Source organism: Gorilla gorilla, chromosome 7 (assembly GCF_029281585.2).
Source record: "Gorilla gorilla gorilla isolate KB3781 chromosome 7, NHGRI_mGorGor1-v2.1_pri, whole genome shotgun sequence".
In the NCBI taxonomy this organism is placed as follows: domain Eukaryota; kingdom Metazoa; phylum Chordata; class Mammalia; order Primates; family Hominidae; genus Gorilla; species Gorilla gorilla.
The window spans coordinates 78129731-78149501 of record NC_073231.2 but is presented as its reverse complement, the minus strand read 5'-3'; the positions used below and the strand labels follow the sequence as shown (position 1 = coordinate 78149501).

The following is a 19771-nucleotide window of genomic DNA, read 5'->3' as shown; positions in this document are numbered from 1 at the left end:
TTGAATAGAAGTGGTGAGAGAGGGCATCCCTGTCTTGTGCCAGTTTTCAGAGGGAATGCTTCCAGTTTTTGCCCATTCAGTATGATATTGGCTGTGGGTTTGTCATAGATAGCTCTTATTATTTTGAGTTATGTCTCATCAATACCTAATTTATTGAGAGTTTTTAGCATGAAGTGTTATTGAATTTTGTCAAAGGCCTTTTCTGCATCTATTGAGATAATCATGTGGTTTTTGTCTTTGGTTCTGTTTATATGCTGTATTACATTTATTGATTTTCATATGTTGAACTAGCCTTGCATCCCAGGGATGAAGCCCACTTGATCATGGTGGATAAGCTTTTTAATGTGTTGCTGGATTCGGTTGGCAGTATTTTATTGAGGATTTTTGCATCAATGTTCATCAAGGTTATTGGTCTAAAATTCTCTTTTTTTGTTGTGTCTCTGCCAGGCTTTGGTATCAGGATGATGCTGGCCTCATAAAATGAGTTAGGGAGGATTCCCTCTTTTTCTATTGATTGGAATAGTTTCAGAAGGAATGGTACCAGCTCCTCCTTGTACCTCTGGTAGAGTTCAGCTGTGAATCCATCTGGTCCTGGACTTTTTTTGGTTGGTGAGCTATTAATTATTGCCTCAATTTCAGAGCCTGTTCTTGGTCTATTCAGAGATTCAACTTCTTGCTGGTTTAGACTTGGGAGGGTGTATGTTTTGAGGAATTTATCCATTTCTTCTAGATTTTCTAGTTTATTTGCATGGAGGTGTTTATAGTATTCTCTGATGGTAGTTTGTATTTCTGTGGGATTGGTGGTGACATTCCCTTTATCATTTTTTATTGCATCTATTTGATTCTTCTCTCTTTTCTTCTTTATTAGTCTTGCTAGTGGTCTATCAATTTTTTTGATCTTTTCAAAAAACCAGCTCCTGGATTCGTTGATTTTTTGAAGGGTTTTTTTGGGTCTCTATTTCCTTCATTTCTGCTCTGATCTCAGTTATTTCTTGCCTTCTGTTAGCTTTTGAATGTGTTTGCTCTTGCTTCTCTAGTTCTCTTTTATTGTGATGTTAGGGAGTCAATTTTAGATCTTTCCTTCTTTCTCTTGTGGGCATTTAGTGCTGTAAATTTCCCTCCACGCGCTGCTTTGAATGTGTCCCAGAGATTCTTGTATGTTGTGACTTTTTTCTCTCTGGTTTCAAAGAACATCTTTATTTCTGCCTTCATTTCGTTATGTACCCAGTAGTCATTCAGGAGCAGGTTGTTGAGTTTCCATGTAATTTAGCGGTTTTGAGTCAGTTTCTTAATCCTGAGTTCTACTTTGATTGCACTGTCATCTGAGAGACAGTTTGTTATAATTTCTGTTCTTTTACATTTGCTGAGGAGTGCTTTACTTCCAAGTGTGTGGTCAATTTTGGAATAGGTGTGGTGTGGTGCTAAAAAGATTGTATATTCTGTTGATTTGGGGTGGAGAGTTCTGTAGATGTCTATTAGGTCTGCTTGGTGCAGAGCTGAGTTCAATTCCTGGATATCCTTGTTAACTTTCTGTCTCGTTGATCTGTCTAATGTTGACAGTGGGGTGTTAAAGTCTCCCATTATTATTGTGTGGGAGTCTAAGTCTCTTTGTAGGTCACTAAGGACCTGCTTCATGAATCTGGGTGCTCTTGTATTGGTGGCATATATATTTAAGATAGTTGGCTCTTCTTGTTGAATTGATCCCTTTACCATTATGTAATGGACTTCTTTGTCTCTTTTGATCTTTGTTGGTTTAAAGTCTGTTTTATCTGAGACTAGGATTGCAACCCTTGCCTTTTTTTGTTTTCCATTTGCTTGTTAGATCTTCCTCCATCCCTTTATTTTGAGCCTACGTGTGTCTCTGCACGTGAGATGGGTTTCCTGAATACAGCACACTGATGGGTCTTGACTCTTTATCCAATTTGCCAGTCTGTGTCTTTTAATTGGAATATTTAGCCCATTTATATTTAAGGTTAATATTGTTGTGTGTGAATTTGATCCTGTCATTATGATGTTAGCTGTTTATTTCACTCGTTAGTTCATGCAGTTTCTTCCTAGCCTTGATAGTCTTTACAAATTGGCATGTTTTTGCAGTGTCTGGTACTGGTTGTTCCTTTCCATGTTTAGTGCTTCCATCAGGAGCTCTTTTAGGGCAGGCCTGGTGGTGACAAAATCTCTCAGCATTTGCTTGTCTGTAAAGTATTTTATTTCTTCTTCACTTATGAAGCTTAGTTTGGCTGGGTATGAAATTCTGGGTCGAAAATTCTTTTCTTTAAGAATGTTGAATATTGGCCCCCACTCTCTTCTGGCTTGTAGAGTTTCTGCTGAGAGATCAGCTGTTAGTCTAATGGGCTTCCCTTTGTTGTTAACCTGACCTTTCTCTCTGGCTGCTCTTAACGTTTTTTCCTTCATTTCAATTTTGGTGATTCTGACAATTATGTGTCTTGGAATTTCTCTTCTCGAGGAGTATCTTTGTGGCATTCTCTGTATTTCCTGAATTTGAATGTTGGCCTGCCATGCTAGATTGGGGAAGTTCTCCTGGATAATATCCTGCAGAGTGTTTTCCAACTTGGTTCCATTCTTCCCATCACTTTCAGGTACACCAATCAGACATAGTTTTGGTCTTTTCACATAGTCCCATATTTCTTGAAGGCTTTGTTCATTTCTTTTTATTCTTTTTTCTCTGAACTTCTCTTCTCACTTCATTTCATTCATTTTGTCTTCCATTGCTGATACCCTTTCTGCCAGTTGATCGCATCAGCTACTGAGGCTTGTGCATTTGTCACATAGTTCTCATGCCTTGGGTTTCAGCTCCATCAGGTCCTTTAAGGACTTCTCTTCACTGGTTATTCTAGTTAGCCATTCATCTAATTGTTTTTCAAGGTTTTTAACTTCTTTGCCATTGGTTCCAACTTCCTCCTTTAGCTCAGAATAGTTTGATCTTCTGAAGCGTTCTTCTCTCAACTCGTCAAAGTCATTCTCCGTCCAGCTTTGTTCCATTGCTAGTGAGGAGCTGTGTTCCTCTGGAAGAGGAGAGGAGCTCTGATTTTTAGAGTTTCCAGTTTTTCTGCTCTGTTTTTTCCCCATCTTTGTGGTTTTATCTACCTTTGGTCTTTGATGATGGTGACATACAGATGGGGTTTTGGTGTGGATGTCCTTTCTGTTTGTTAGTTTTCCTTCTAACAGTTAGGACCTCCAGCTGCAGGTCTGTTGGAGTTTACTGGAGGTCCACTCCAGACCCTCTTTGCTTGGGTATCAGCAGCAGTGGCTGCAGAACAGCGGATATTGGTGAACGGCAAATGCTGCTGCCTGATCGTTCCTCTGGAAGTTTTGTCTCAGAGGAGTACCCGGCCATGTGACTTGTCAGTCCGCCCCTACTGTGGGGTGCCTGCCAGTTAGGCTCCTCAGCAGTCAGGGACCCACTTGAGGAGGCAGTCTGCCCATTCTCAGATCTCAAGCTGTGTGCTGGGAGAACCACTATTCTCTTCAAAGCTGTCAGACACGGACTTTTAAGTCTGCAGAGGTTACTGCTGCCTTTTGTTAGTCTGTGCCCTGCCCCCAGAGGTGGAGCCTACAGAGGCAGGCAGGCCTGCTTGAGCTGTGGTGGGCTCCACCGAGTTAGAACTTCCTGACAGCTTTGTTTACCTACTGAAGCCTGAGAAATGGTGGGCGCCCCTCCCCCAGCCTCACTGCTGCCTTGCAGTTTGATCTCAGACTGCTGTGCTAGCAATGAGTGAGGCTCCGTGGGCATAGGACCCTCTCAGCCAGGTGTGGGGTATAATCTCCTGGTGTGCCATTTGTTAAGCCCATTGGAAATGCAAAGTATTAAGGTGGGAGTGACCTGATTTTCCAGGTGCCATCTGTCACCCCTTTCTTTCACTAGGAAAGGGAATTCCCTGACCCCTTGTGCTTCCCGGTGAGGTGATGCCTCGCCCTGCTTTGGCTCACGCATGGTGTGCTGCACCCACTGTCCAGCACTCCTCTGTGGGATGAACCCAGTACCTCAGTTGGAAATGCAGAAATTACCCATCTTCTGCATGTCTCACGTTGGGAGCTGTATACTGGAGCTGTTCCTATTTGGCTATCTTGGCTCCACCCCTCTCCCAGATAGTTAATTTTTTTAAAAGCCTGCTGTGCTGGAAATTACACTGAGTTTGTGATGAATCTATACATTAATTGGGGGAAGATTGACATTTTAATGAGAATGCATTTTTTGACTCCTGTGAAATGGTTTCTATTTATATAGGTCAAATTTAATTTTCTCAGTAATATTTTATAGGTTTTAAAATATGTGTTTCCTTTCTTTTTGAGACAGTTTCACTCCAGGCTGGATTGCAGTGCCTCGATCTTGGCCTACTGCAACCTCTGCCTCCTGGGTTCAAATGATTCTCCTGCCTCAGCCTCCTAAGTAACTGGGATTTTAGGCATGAGCCACTGCACCCAGCTAAGTTTTGTATTTTTAGTAGAGATGGGGTTTCACCATTTTGTTCAGAGTGGTCTTAAATTCCTGAACTCAAGTAATCCTCCTGGCTTGGCTTCCCAAAATGCTGGGATTACAGGCATGAGCCACCTTGCCCAGCCTTGGTGTTTCCTTATTTTATCAGATTCATCTGTATCTCATTTTTTAATGAAGTTATAAATGACATTTAAAAAAATTTCAAGTTGATTGTTTACTGCTAGGATATAGGAATACAGCTGATTTTTGTATGTTGATTTTTGTATCCTCCCTCCTTGCTAAACTTAGACTTACTTATTAGTTCTAGTAGCTTTTTTGGTAGATTTGATCAGATTTTATATATACAACAAAGATTATCAAATCTTTTCATTCTCAAACTACTTTCTTACTATGGATAGGAAGTCTTTTAGACTTGTGGCAAAGCAGTCTCTGTTGCAGCTAGTCAACTCTGCCATTGTAGTATGAGAGCAGTCAGGGAGGATACATACATTAATAAACTCAGCTGTGTTCCAATAAAACTTTATTTACAAAAACAACAAGCTGGCCCAGAGGCTGTAGTTTATCTGCTCCTATTATGTGATCATGGTTGTGAATAAAGACAGTTTTACTTCTTCTTTCCAACCTGGATAACTTTTATTTATTTTTCTTGTCTGACAGCACTGGCTAGAATCTTTAGCACAATGCTTACCAAAGTGTTGAAAGCAGGCATTATTGTGTCGTTCCTGATATGGGGAAAGCATTCAGTTTGTCATCATGATACACATTAACTGTAGGTTTATTATAGATGCTTTGTATCATGCTGATGAAGTTCATTTGTATTCTTAGGTTGCTGAGTTTTTTTTTTCTTTTTAAATCAAGAATGAAGTTGAATTTTATCAAATGTCTTTACTGATATAATCATAAGGTTCTTCTCTTTTAGTTTTTTAATGGGGTGAATAACTGATATTTTAATGTTAAACCAACCTTTCATTTTAGAATAAAACCTATTTTCTTAGGATGTAGGCTTTTAAAAAGTATATCATTGGGGCCAGACACGGTGGCTCATGCTTGTAATTTTAGTACTTTGGGAGGTCAAGGCAGGAGGATTGCTTGAAGCTGGAGTTCGAGACCAACCTGGGCAAAAAAATGAGACCCTATATTTATTTGTATTCAGTTTGCCAAAATTCTGTTTAGAAAATTTGGAAAGTCTATGTAAATGTAGTTTTAGGTTCACAGCAACATTGAAAGTAAGGTACAGAGATTGTCTGCGCTTCCTGTCCACAGACATGCATAGCTTCCCCCTTTATCAGTATCTCTCACTATAGTGGTACAGTTGATGTGATTGATGAACCAAAATGGCATGTCATAATCATCCAGATTTCATAGTTTATATTAGTATGCACTCTTGGTGTTGTACATTCCGTAGGTTTGGAAAGGACCGATATTCATCATTATAGTATTGTACAAAGTAATTTTACTGCTCTAAAATTTATTTATGTTTCACCTATCTGCCCTTTCATGCCCTCCTCAACCACAGGTAACCACTGATCTTTTTACTGTATCCATAGTTTTGCCCTTTCTACAATGTCATATAGCTGAAATCATACAGTGCATAGCCTTCAGATTGGCATCTTTCACTTAGTAATATGCGTTTATGTTTCCATCATGTCTTCTCATGACCTGATAGCTCATTTCTGTTTAGAACTGAATAATAGTTCATTGTGTAAGTGTACCAGAGGTTGTTCACTCACCTATTGCAAGGTATCTTGGTTGCTTCAGAAATTTGTGAAATTTTTTGTCAATGTTCATGAGGGAGTTTTCTTTTTTGTAATATCATTGTTTGGTTCAGGGTAATGCTAGCATTATAGAATGAGTTGTGTTGTATTTCTCCTCTTTATTATTTGGGAGAGAGGTTGTGTAAAATTATATTACATCTGCCTAAACTGTTTGATAGAATTCACTAGCATAGCTATCTGGGCCTGGAGTTTTCTCAACTTTATTTTCTTTCATAGATATAGGGTGATTTGGATTATCTATTTCTTCTTGATTGAGCTTTGGTAATTTTTATTTTTTAAGGAATGTGCCCACTTAATCTAAGTAGTCATGGTTAGTTACATAAAGCTTACACTATTATCTTGCTATTCTTTTAATATCTGTAGAATGTATAAAAATGTTACATTAATTATCTCTGAAGTTAGTAATTTGTTCTCTTTTTTATGATCAGCCTGGCTAGGTCAAGGTTTATCACTTCCACTGATGACCTCAAAGTATTTGGTTTTATTGATTTTCCCTATTGTTCTCCTGTTTCATCTTTGATGTCATCATCGGTTTGGCCTGCTATCACAAAATACCATAGACTTGGTAGCTTATAAAGAACAGAAACTGATTTCATACATTCCTAAAGGCTGCAAAGTCCAAGATCAAGGTGCCAGAAGATTCAGTGTCTGGTGAGGGACAAATTCCTGATTTCTATGTTCCCTTTTTTTGCCTGTGTGCTTCATATGGCAGAAGGGGTGAATGAGCTTTCTGGGGTCTCTTACATAAGGGCACTAATCCCATGCATTAAGGCTTGGATTCCATGAGCTATCCCCTCCACAAAGCTGCAGTTTCTAATAACATCACCTCTGTGATTAAGTTTCAGCATATGAGTTTTGGGAGGACAAAAATGTTCACACTATGTTCTGATGTTCATTATTTTCTCTGCTTCTGTTGGGTTTAATTTGCTCTCTCTTTTTTTGTAGTTTCTTCTTTTTTACTTACTTTTTTTTTGTTTGTTTGTTTTTGAGGCAGAGTCTCACTCTGTCATCTAGCCTGGAGTGCAGTGGTGTGATTTCAGCTCACTGCAACCTCTGCCTCTGGATTCAAGCAACTCTCATGCCTCAGCCTCCTAAGCAGCTAGGACTACAGGTGTGCACCACTGCACCCAGCTAATTTTTGTATTTTTAGTAGAGATGGGGTTTCACCATATTGGCCAGGGTGGACTCGAACTCCTGACTTCATGACCCACCCACCTAGGCCACCCAAAGTGCTGGGATTATAGGCATGAGCCACTGTGTCGAGACCTTTTTTACTTTCTTTTTTTTTTTTAATTATACTTTAAGTTTTAGGGTACATGTGCACATTGTGCAGGTTAGTTACATATGTATACATGTGCCATGCTGGTGCGCTGCACCCACTAACTCGTCATCTAGCATTAGGTATATCTCCCAATGCTATCCCTCCCCCCTCCCCACACCCCACCACAGTCCCCAGAGTGTGATATTCCCCTTCCTGTGTCCATGTGATCTCATTGTTCAATTCCCACCTATGAGTGAGAATATGCGGTGTTTGGTTTTTTGTTCTTGCGATAGTTTACTGAGAATGATGATTTCCAATTTCATCCATGTCCCTACAAAGGACATGAACTCATCATTTTTTATGGCTGCATAGTATTCCATGGTGTATATGTGCCACATTTTCTTAATCCAGTTTATCATTGTTGGACATTTGGGTTGGTTCCAAGTCTTTGTTATTGTGAATAATGCCGCAATAAACATAGAAGTCAAGGCTATTGATCTGAGTGTCTTCCAGTATAGACATTCAGTGCTAACTTTTCATTTAGGAACTGTTGTAGCTATATTCCACAAAGTCTAACATGTACTATTTTCATTTTTATTCAGTTCAAAATAGTTTCCAATTTCTCTTTGTGTCACCACTTTGCCTAGGATTATTTAGATATTTGTTACTTTGTTTCCAAATTTTTGAGTATTTTGATGAGCTATTTTGTTACTGATTTCTAATTTTATTCTTTTGTGGTCAGGGACCATACTTTGTATGACTTAAATACTTTTGACTTAATACTTTCATGAAGATTTATTGTATGGCCTAGAATGCGGTCTGTTTTGCTAAGTGTTCCAAGGGTACTTGAGAAGCATAGTGTTCTTCAAGTCTACTCTTGTCTTGCTGATTTTCTGCCTCCTTGTTTTATCATGTATTCAGCACGCAATATTGAAATCTCACACTATACCTGTGAATTTGTCAATTTCTTCTATCAGTTTTTAGCTCATATTTCGAAGCCGTTATGTTACCAGGTACATAAACATTTAAGATTATGTGTTCTTGAGTAACTAAATATTTTATCATTCTGAAATGATGTTGTTTATAACTAGTAATATTTTTTTGTTGTGAAATCTACTTTAGTATTAATATAACGATTCCTGATTAGATTTCTTTTGTCATCTGTTTGCATGGGATATATTTTTCTTCCTTTTAACCAATTTGTGTCTTTATATTTAAAGTGTGTTTCTTATAGGTAGCATGGAGTAGGATCTTGCTTTTTATACAGTTTGACAATTTGTCTTTTAATTTAGGTTATTAGGCCCATTTCATTTATAATGTGATTATTGATATATTAATATTTAAGTTTATCTGTCATCATGCTGTTTGATTTTCATTAGTCCCAGCTATTCTTTGTTCCCTTCTTTTTCTAATTTCCTTTCAATTAGTTATGTAACTTTTATGGTTTAGTTTTATCTCTCATTTTTTGGCTTATTGGCTCTAATTTTTTTTTGCTATCTTCATGGTTGCATTACAATTTGTACTGTATGATTTTAACTTATCACAGTTCACTTTCAGACAATATTATATCATATCACATATGGCATAAGAAAATCAGAATAGTATGCTTTCATTTCCTCTCTCCCAGCCAGATTCTTCCTGGATTTGTGGAATTATGGTTTTCATTAAGTTTAGAAAGTTTCTGTTCATTTTCTCTTTATGTTTTGTCATTGTCTCTCCCTTCCTCTTTGGGGACATGTATATTATTGCTTAAAGTTTTTGCATAATTCTCTGATGTCCCAAATTTATGAATCTTTTCTTTTGTGGTATCTAGTCTGTATTTACTTCTACCCAGTGTCCTTTTCAGTCATGACTTTGTTTTTTTTTTTGTTTGTTTGTTTTTTGAAACAAAGTCTGACTCCATTGCCCAGGCTGGAGAGCAATGGCTCAATCACCTCTCACTGCATCTTCTGCCTCCCAGGTTCAAGCCATTCCTTCTCCTGCCTCAGCCTCCTGAGTAGCTGGGGTTACAGGTGCCTGCCATGATGCCCAGCTAATTTCTTTGTATTTTTAGTAGAGATGGGATTTCACCATGGTGGCCAGGCTGGTCTCGAACTCCTGACCTCAAGTGATCCACCTGCCTCGGCCTCCCAAAATGCTGGGATTACAGGCATGAGCCACCATAACTGGCCCAGTCCTGACATTTTAATTTGAATTCCTACTAGTGTAATTTTCTTTCAAAAAATATCTTCCATGTCTCTACTTGAGATTTATTTGGGGACACAGTTGACTTATAAACAACTTGATCTTTCTGGTCTTGCTTTATGATTTGGTCTAATTTTCCACTCCTGAATCAAGATGTTTCTGATAACTCTATTCTTTGCCCTGTGAAGTCTTGAGTTTTCTCAGTATCATTCAGAGGAATGGACACTCTTCCTGGTACATTGTGAGCAACAGGCACTGTTTCTTACAATTTTTTAAGAATTTTTTCCCCCTGGTCTCAAGTAGTTTCCTAGGACAAATATACTGTTCATTATTCTGCTAAATAAATACCCAAGAGGGTGTTTTTGCAGATCTCCAGTGTTCTTTCCCTTTACTGCTGTCTCCTTTCAAGTATTCTGTGATTTCTGTCTGCCTTGGTTTTTTGAGATTCTCAGCTTCATTGTTCGAACTCAGAGAATCTGGTGGGCTCTACCTCAGTTTTTGGTAGACTCTACCTCAGTTTTTTTTCCTTCCATTGTCATGGCCTGGAAACTTTGTCAAGTCAGGGGGCTGGGGTGTTTGTAAGGCTTATTTCACTTGTTTCCTATCTTACAGGGATCATTGTCTTCATTACCTGAAATCCATGTTCTTGAAAATCGTGGTAGTATGTATTTTGTCTTTTTTGGTTTTGTTTTAAGTGAGAAGGTAAATCAGTATCTGCTGCTCCATCATGGCCAGAAGCAGACTGCAGCAGAGCTTCAGTACATGACATAGACTAGCTAGAATGCTTTTCTACCCCCTTTACTTAACAGCTTCCTTCTCACCCTTCATTTCTCAATGTAGCCCTCTCTTCCCCAGGGAAATCTTCCTGAGCCCAGTATAGATCAAATCCTGTGTGATCATAGAACTGTTTTCTTGCACCATCTATCTGAATTTGTAATTTCACTTCTTTGTATTTTTTGTTCACTACACCTAAAGCTAAACAAGAGCAGAGTTACTGTTTGTTTTATCTGCAGAGCTCAGTAGACTGTGTTCCCCATGGTAGGAACTCAGTGCATATTTGTTTGGTGTATGGATGGGTGAAGGTTAAAATGCATGGGACTTTATATCCAAAAACTACTCATATATTTTATTTCCACCTTGTTTCTCCCCAGTGCAGATTCTGCTAGCCTATCAAAAATCCAGGATGCAGTTATTTCAGATGAACACTTACTAGAACTCAAAAATAGCCACTATGAGCAACTTACAGTAGAAATTGAACAAGTGGAAAATATGGTTCATGTACTACAAAAAGAGCTGTCTGAGGCAAAAGAAACACAATTACAGTTAGCTCATCAGAAAGGTGAATGTGAGCAAGAACGCTGCAGTTTGAGGTATGACATTCTAGTTTTAGAGAAATATTTTAACTCTTTATTCTAAATATATATGTGAGAATTGTGATTGCTGACTTTCTGGGGCTTAATGGGAGAAAACGTCTTGGTCTTACGGAGTATGAAAATCTTGGAAATAATACAACAAATTCTTAACTGTGCTTCTTTTATTTATTGCATATGCTTTTAAATTGTGATTTTAATGGCTATTTAGAAGTTTACCATATAGAAATCTCATTATTTAACAAATAGAATTTGGGGTTTTCGATTCTTTTGTATTAGAATTAATGCTGCAAGAAATACTTTTTATTATTACTATTATTATCATTATTATTATTATGATTATTATTAGATATTATTATTAGAATTTTGCTCTGTCACTGAGGCTGCAGTGCACTGGTTCAAACACAGCTTACTACAACTTTGAACTTTTGGGGTCAAGGGATCCTCTTGCCTCAAATTCCTAAGCAGCTCAGACTGTAGGCACACGCCCCCATGCCTGGCTAACTTTTGAAATTTTTCATTGAGACAAGGTCTCACTATCTTGCCCAGTCTGATCTCCAACTCCTGACCTCCAACAGTCCTCCTGCCTTGGCCTCTCAAAACATTGGGATTACAGGAGTGAGCCAGCACGCCCAGCCCAGAATATCTTTTATATAAATCATTTTCTGCATTTCTAATTATTTACTTTGTATAAAGTCTTCAATATAGAATTTTTTGGTTAAAATATAGAAACTTTTTCAAAAAGGCCTTGGATCAATATTTCTAAATTGTCCTCAAGAATATTTGTATTTAATGCATGCTGAGCTTAATACCTAGGTGATGGGTTGATAGGTGCAGCAAACCACTGTGGCACATGTTTACCTATGTAACAAGCCTGCACATTCTGCCCATGTACTCTGGAAATTAAAATTAAAATTAAAAAAAGAATATTTGTATTAATTTACAGTTCAACCAACAGAGCATGAAATGGCCATTTGTCTCAAACCAGAATACTTTTTAAAAACTTTATACAGTTTTATTCTTTTTTTAACTCTGTTTAAATTGATTTATTTTTATTTCAATAGCTTTAGGGGTACAAGTGGTTTTTGGTTACATGGATCAGTTTTATAGTGGTGAAGTCTGGGATTTTAGTGTACCCATAACCCACTAGGTAGTTTTATTGCTCACTTTTCTTCTCCCCTTCCTTCTTCTGAGTCTCCAATGTCATTATACCACTCTACCTGCCTTTACATACCCTAGCATAGCTCCCACTTATAAATGAGAACATGTGGTATTTGTGGTTCCATTCCTGAGTTACTTCACTTAGAATAATGGCCTCTAGCTCCATCCAATTTGCTGGAAAAAACATTATTTCATTCTTCTTTATGGCTGAGTAGTATTCTGTGGTGTGTGTGTGTGTGTATATATATATGTGTATATATATACGTATATATACATGTATGTATATGTAGATGTATGTATATATGTATATATATACACACATAGATATATGGACTCACACACATATATGTGTATATATATCACATTTTCTTTATTCCATTCATCAGTCAATGGACACTGGTTGATTCCATATGTTTTCATGTTGTAATTGTGCTGCAGCAAACATACGTATGAAGGTGTTTTTTTGAGAGTATGATTTCTTTTGTAGATATCCAGAAATAAGAATGCTGGATACAATGGTAGGATCTACTTTTAGTTCTTTGAGAGTCTCCACAGATTTTGTACTAACTTGCATTCCCGTCAGCAGTGTATAACTGTTCTCTTTTCACCACATCCACACCAACGTCTGTTGTCTTTTGATTTTTAATAGTGGCCATTATGGCTGCAGTGAGGTGATATCTCATTGTTGTTTTATTTTACATTTCCCTGATGATTAGTGATATTTAGCATGTTTTTATATGCTTGTTCAGCATTTGCTCATCCTCTTTTGAGAAATGTCTATTCATGTCATGTGCACACTTTTTAATGGAATCATTTGTATTTTTCCTGCTCATCTGTTTGAGTTTCTTGTAGGTTATGGATATTAGTCCTTTGACAGATTCATAATTTGCAAATATTTTTCCCATTCTATAGGTTGTTGGTTTACTCTTATGATTATCAATTTGCGGTGCTGAAGCTGAAGCTTTTTAGTTTAATTGGGTCTTATTTATTTATTTTCATTTTTGTTGCACTTGCTTTTAGGGTCCTCATCATAAATTCTTCACCTAGGTCAATGTTTTCAGGTCTTAGTTTTAGGCCTTTAATCCATCTTGAATTAATTTTTGTATATGATAAGAGATAGAGATCCAGTTTCATTCTTCTACATGTGGCTATCTTTTTTTCCTAGCACCATTTATTGAATAATGTGTACTTTCTCCAGTGTATGTTTTTGTATCCTTTCTCAGAGATCATTTGGTTGTAAGTGGCTTTATTTCTGAATTGTCTATTCTGTTTCATTGATCTATGTATCTACTTTTATACCAGTATGGTGCTGTTTTTGTTACTGTGGCTTTAGAGTATAATTTGAAGTCAGGTAATGCGATGCCAACATGTTTGTTCCTTTTGCTTGGTATGTCTGTTGTTATTCAGGCTCTTTTGTGGTTCTACATAAATGTCAACTTTTTTTATAATTCTGTGAAGAATGACATTGGTACTTTCATAGGAATTGTATCAAATCTGTAGACTGCTTTGGGTACTATGGTCATTTTTCACAATATCAATTCTTTCAGTCCATGAACATAGGATGTATTTTCATTTGTCTGTGTCATCTATTATTTTCTTCAGTAGTGTTTTCCAGTTATCCTTATATAGATCACTCACCTCCTTCATTAAGTATATTCCTAGGTATTTTACACTTTTGCAGCCATTGTAAAAGAGATTGGGTTCTTGATATGACTCTCAGCTTGGTTATATTTGGTGTATAGTTGTGCCACTGATTGGTATTCATTTATTTTGTAACCTCTGAGACTTTACTGAATTCATTTATCAAATCTAGGAGTGCTTTGTAAGTCTTTGGGGTTTTCTAGGTATAAGATCATATCTTTGGTGAAGAGATAGTTTGACTTCCTCTTTTAAATTTGGATGCCCTTTATTTCTCTTGCCCAATTGCTCTGCCTGGGACTTCCCAGTTTTATTCTTAATATGCATGAAATAAAAGTAAAATGGAAAGTGATTCACGATTAGTTTATTTCACATCTTTGTCTCATAAACAGATAAAATTAATTCACCTTGAATTAATTTTGTTATAATATATGTTAAATACATATATGTATAATAAAAACATGTAATATATTATATGTATAATAAAAACATATAATATATATTAAAAACAAAATATTAGACCCTGTCTTGTTCAAAAGAATGTCTAAGTTGCTTGTAAAATACATAGGAATCAAGAATATAAGTTAAAAATGTTTCCAAAAAATAAACATGAAAATTATGGGTTAACACAGGGGTTCCCAATCCCCAGGCCAAGGACCAGTACCAGTCCCTGGCCTGTTAGAAACTGGGCCACACAGCAGGAGGTTAGTGGCAGGTGTGCAAGTGAAGCTTCATTTGTTTGCAGTCCCTCTCCATCACTCACATTACTACCTGAGCTCCTCCTCCTGTCAGATCAGTGGTGGCACTAGATTGTTATAGGAGTGTGACCTGAACCCTGTTGTAAGTTGCTCATGCAGGGGATCTAAGTTGTTCACTCCTTATGAGAATCTAATGCCTTATGATCTGTCACCGTCTCCTGTCACCCCCAGATGAGACCATACAGTAGCAGGAAAACAAGCTCAGGGCCCCCACTGATTCTACATTATGGTGAGTTATAGAATTATTTCATTATTAATAATAGTAGAAATAAAGTGCAGAATAAATGTAATGTGCTTGAATAATCCTGGAAGCATCCCCCCACCTCAGGTCTGTGGAAAAATTACCTTCCACAAAACCAGTCTCTGGTGCCAACATGGTTGGGGACAGCTGGCTTAACAGATGTGAGACCCCTTTGCCTTTTCTTGGATTAATCTGCAGATATACATTGTGTGAATGATATCTGATGATGCCACCTTGGCCTGTAAATCATTTTGGGGATACCTCCAGTATCTCATGAAAATTAAAATTTCTTCTAGTGAGGAACAAAATGATACCCAGAAGCAACTTTCCAAGGAACAGAATGCTAGAATATTACAAGATGAGATTCTGACTACTAAACAGAAGCAGATAGAAGTGGCCGAAAAAAAAATGAATTTTGAGGTATTTTCTTTAGTCATTTTTAAATGCTTTTATATAAAATGCATATATTAAAAAAACAACTATATATTTCAGAAAGCATAAAGGATTTTTAAATCACATATATATGTATATATGTATATATCCTTTATCATGTGTCTATATATGTACATATAGGATAAAGCCATGTTCTTAATTCAACTCCATTTGCCTGCAACAGCTGAGTAGTGACATTCACAATGGCCTAAATCCAAAGAAGCATTTGATATTTTTCATAAGAATTGATGATCTTTCCAATATCAAAAATAAGTTTTGCTAACAACAGATTTTCCAGTTTTTGGACATTAGTTCATCATTTAAAAATATTAATAGAGAAGTCAGTTTATTATTTTCACTGCTAAGAAAGTAGGAAATGTATAGCTGGGTCAGAGGCCATATTGTGGATATCATTATCCTTACTTTTGAGGACAGTAACAGTTTGCTCCAGGTAGTTTCTCATTTCAATGCAAAGAGCTTTGAAAACAATGACATGCATGATATACATTGTGATAATTTATTGATAAGTATTTTGTTCCCAGAGAAAGAGTTCAGTATATTTTTCTCTATTTCACACTTATTACTGTTTCAAACATTATAAAGAAGAAATAAGTTATTGCAATGGCAAATAGTCTCATGATTTCTAAGAAAAGCTCTATAAGTTGTATGCTACCATTCATATTTTGAAATAAAAGGCTTCTTTTATATTTATATATTTACACCACAGAAGTAACTGTGATTTTGTGGAGGATCACTAGAAGTAGCATCAGAAGACCTGCAGGAAATCCTGCATCTTGCATATATACATATGTGTATATTTGAATATATATGTATATATTCAAAAATATGTATATATTTTTGAGACGGAGTCTCGCACTGTTGCCTGGGCTGGAGTGCAATGGCACAGTCTCGACTCACCGCAACCTTTGCCTCCCTGGTTCACTCGATTCTCCTGCCTCAGACTCCCAAGTAGCTTGGATTACAGGTGCACAACACCATACCTGGCTAATTTTTTGTGTTTTTAGTAGAGACAGGGTTTCACTATGTTGGCCAGGCTGGTCTCAAACTCCTGACCTTGTGATCTGCCTGCCTTGGCCTCCCAAAGTGCTGGTATTATAGGTGTTATAGCCACTGTGATCAGCTGCATATATATATTTTTAACTTCTTTTAAGAATTGTGATCTTAAATGAGTTCAGTGTCGTACATAGAGGTGCAATGCTTAGATGCAGATGTGTACAATGTGGAAGGGTACAATGTTTAGATTTAACAGTTATGAATAAATGTAATTCTCATAACTGACTATAAAATATTAGAAAAGTAGAATATTGATAAAACATTCTTCAGAAAAAGTAACTTAAAGAATTTTGAGAAATTGCTTCTGCCCTAACATATGTATAGCTAAGGCTCCTACGATGGTATGGTTTATAGGTGAGATATCAGAGTGTAAACCCAGTTTAAAAAATATAGTCAAATGTATTAATCTTATATTTTATGCCTCTGGGGTTTTTGTAATTCAGAGAAATGCATTTACAGTTCTGAGTTTCTTAAAAATCCTCCAGTGATTTAATTTTCATAATTTTAAATAAATATTTAAATTTGTGGAATTTACACTCTATTAGGTTTGAAGTTTTGTCCAACTTGTTTTTAGGTAAATATCCACTATGGGAATTCTTTCATTATACAAACATACAGGTTACTCTTTAATTTCAGAAGAAATTATGATATGTCCCTCTATTGAGTGCTAACTAAAATTTCCCTTTGTTTACTCAGATTTCTCTTAGCCATAAGGAAGAAAAAGAACTCTTGCATGAAAATAGCATGATGCAGGAAGAAATTGCCATGCTAAGAATAGAACTAGACACAATAAAACATCAGAACCAGCTAAGGGAAAAGAAATACCTGGAGGACATTAAAAGTGTGAAAGAAAAGAATGATAATCTTCTAAAGGCTATACAGTTGAATGAGGAAGCATTAGCAACAGCAGTAGTTCAGTACAGTGGACAGCTTAGCATTTTGACAACTGAGAATAAAATGCTCAGTTCTGAACTGCAGAATGTAAGACACAACAATGAAACACTGGAAATGGAAATTCAATCATGTCATTTTAGACTGGCTACTGCTCTACATGATTGTGACTGAAGTCAGATAGCAGAAAGAGACTTCTTTCCAGAGAACAAGACATGAACAGGTTTATTTACAGGAGACAATGAATTCTCATATATCTAACCTAAAAGATAACAGTGAGATTCTTTCTGAGCAACTCTAATGCTAACAGTAAAATTAACAGCCAGAAAATTAAGGTCCATCACACAAGATAAACTCTGAGAGGAAAGACGGGGCAGGCCACCATCTTTCCTTTTTGGGCAACTTAGTCATTCCAGCCTGCAGGCTTTGGAGAGTACAAACTGACCAGGGGAAGAAGAGATCCTGCAGCACAGCACAGCTGCTTTATCAAATCATGGCCAGACTGCTTCTGTAAGCAGGCCCCTGATCCTGTTTCTCCTCACTGGAAAGGACCTCCCAGCTGAGGCCTCCAGCTACCCCCACCAGTGTTCCCTGGCCAACAGAGATTTAAATCACCCCTGGGACAGAGCACCCAGAGAGAGGGGTGGGTCACCACCTTTGCTGTTTGGGTGACTAGCCATTCAGGCCTGCAGACTTTGGAGAGCCCAAGCTGACCAGGGGTGGAAGTGGTACCTCAGCACAGCACAGCTGCCCTATGAAAATGTGACCAGACTCTTTTTTAAGTCAGTCCCCGACCACATTTGTTATCACTGGGTGGAGTCTTTCAACCAGGGTCTCTGGCTACCTTCAGTGCTGTTCTCTGGCTGACAGAGGTTTCAGGCCTTCTTGAGTCAGAGCTCCCAGGGGGAGGACCAGATTGTCATCTTTGCTGTTTGGGCAACTCAGCCATTTCAGCCTTAGGGCTTCAGAGTGTCTGAGGTGATGAGGAGCTGAAGTGAACCCCCAGCATAGCACAGCTGCTCTACCAAAAAGTGGCCAGACCTACATTTTAAGCAAGTCCCTGTTCTTGTTCCTCCTGATTAGGCAAGACTTTTTTCCACTTGCCTCCAGCCACCTCCTACAGGTGTGTTCAGATTGGCAACAAGTTTGTACCTCAGTGGTACAGCACTCCCAGAGGAAGGGGCAGGCTATCATCTTTGCCTTTTCACAGCCTTCATTGGTGATACCTTCAGGCACTGGAAAATATGAGGCAATTAGGGACTGGAGTGGACCCCCAGCATACCACAGCCCCCCTACGGAAAAGTGGCCAGACTGTTACGTGGGTGCCAGTTTCCATATCTTCTTGATGGGCAGGTATTCCCATCCTGGGTCTCTAGCCAGCACCCCACTGGAGCTACCAAGCCAGTAGCAACTCAGCAATTCCCTGGACAGAGCTTCCAGGAGCAACTGAAATCCTCTATGCCACTGCCTCTGCAGTGGAACTGTCCTTGCTACCCTTGGAATATCAAGGGAGCAAAGACTTTAAGTGCTATATTGACATGTCCAACAAGTTGCAGTTGACCCAGTGAGCAAGCCAGTCCATCTCCCATGGGTCCCACACACTCTCCACTGCTCATCACCCGACAGGGAACGCTGGCTTGGGCCCACAGCACAGACACTCCATCCTGGGCTGATCGCACTAAGTGATTGCTAACTCACATCTCTCTGGGGTGGAGCTCCTAGGAGAAAAGCCAAGTGGTAGAGCAGCAAACCAGCTGATGTGGAGCCCAAAGGGCAGGGACAGCTATCTCTCTAGGCACCATTTGCTCTTATGAGACACTTTACCCCAGTACTTTAGGAGTGCTGAGGTCAGACCAGCCACATCTTATGTGCAAGATTGCCCAGCAGAGATCAGGTCTGAGAGTTCCCCTCTTAAAAAAAGGGGACTTGCTTAAAAAAGAAGTCTGGCCACATTTTTGTAGAGCAGCTGTGCTGTGTTGGGGCTTTAGTTTTGAGAGAGTTCTCCTCTGAGACCTGATCTCTGCTGGGAAGTCTTGCACATGAGATGGGGCTGGTCTGACCTCAGAACTCCTTAGTCTGCTTGCCTCTCCCAGGGCCCCAGCCTGGCCACACCTGCTTACAGGGCACTCTCGGGTGCTCACACCATAGCTTCTGTGCCAGTGGACCATGTCTGACCAATGGAGGGTTGCAGCAAGGTGGCCCCTACAGGCATGGACCAGCCTGCATGTTGCCTCTCCATACTGCAGCTCTTTATATGCAAACTTCCTACATCCCTTTGCTGGTGTGTGTTTACATGGGTGGGTTTTGCTGTACTTGCCCTACCAGCACATGGGAGTGCATCACACACCCCAACCCACACCAACTGCCATTGAAGATGGAGCCCTGGCAGGCACAGAGCCAAAAATCCCCCACCCCCACCAGCACCTCACCCTTGAGCTAATGCTGCAGAGAGGAAAAGGGACTCTCTTATATCCTGAGGGACCACTGTTGCTTGGGGGGCACAGAGAAGGCACCTAGACCCATGCTGGCC

The 19771-nt window shown here is 38.6% G+C and overlaps 1 protein-coding gene across 1 annotated transcript in view; it reads left to right on the top strand.

The window, feature by feature from the left end:
- The window catches only part of POTEA (POTE ankyrin domain family member A), a 61203-nt gene extending 43383 nt beyond the window's left edge, over positions 1-17820 (top strand). The window contains exons 12-14 of the mRNA XM_055348053.2: positions 10833-11046; positions 15141-15264; positions 17047-17820. Coding sequence (XP_055204028.2) covers positions 10833-11046; positions 15141-15264; positions 17047-17415 — 707 coding nt within the window. The 3' untranslated portion in view covers positions 17416-17820. The remainder of the gene's footprint in view (positions 1-10832; positions 11047-15140; positions 15265-17046) is intronic.
- The last annotated feature ends 1951 nt before the right edge of the window (positions 17821-19771 follow it).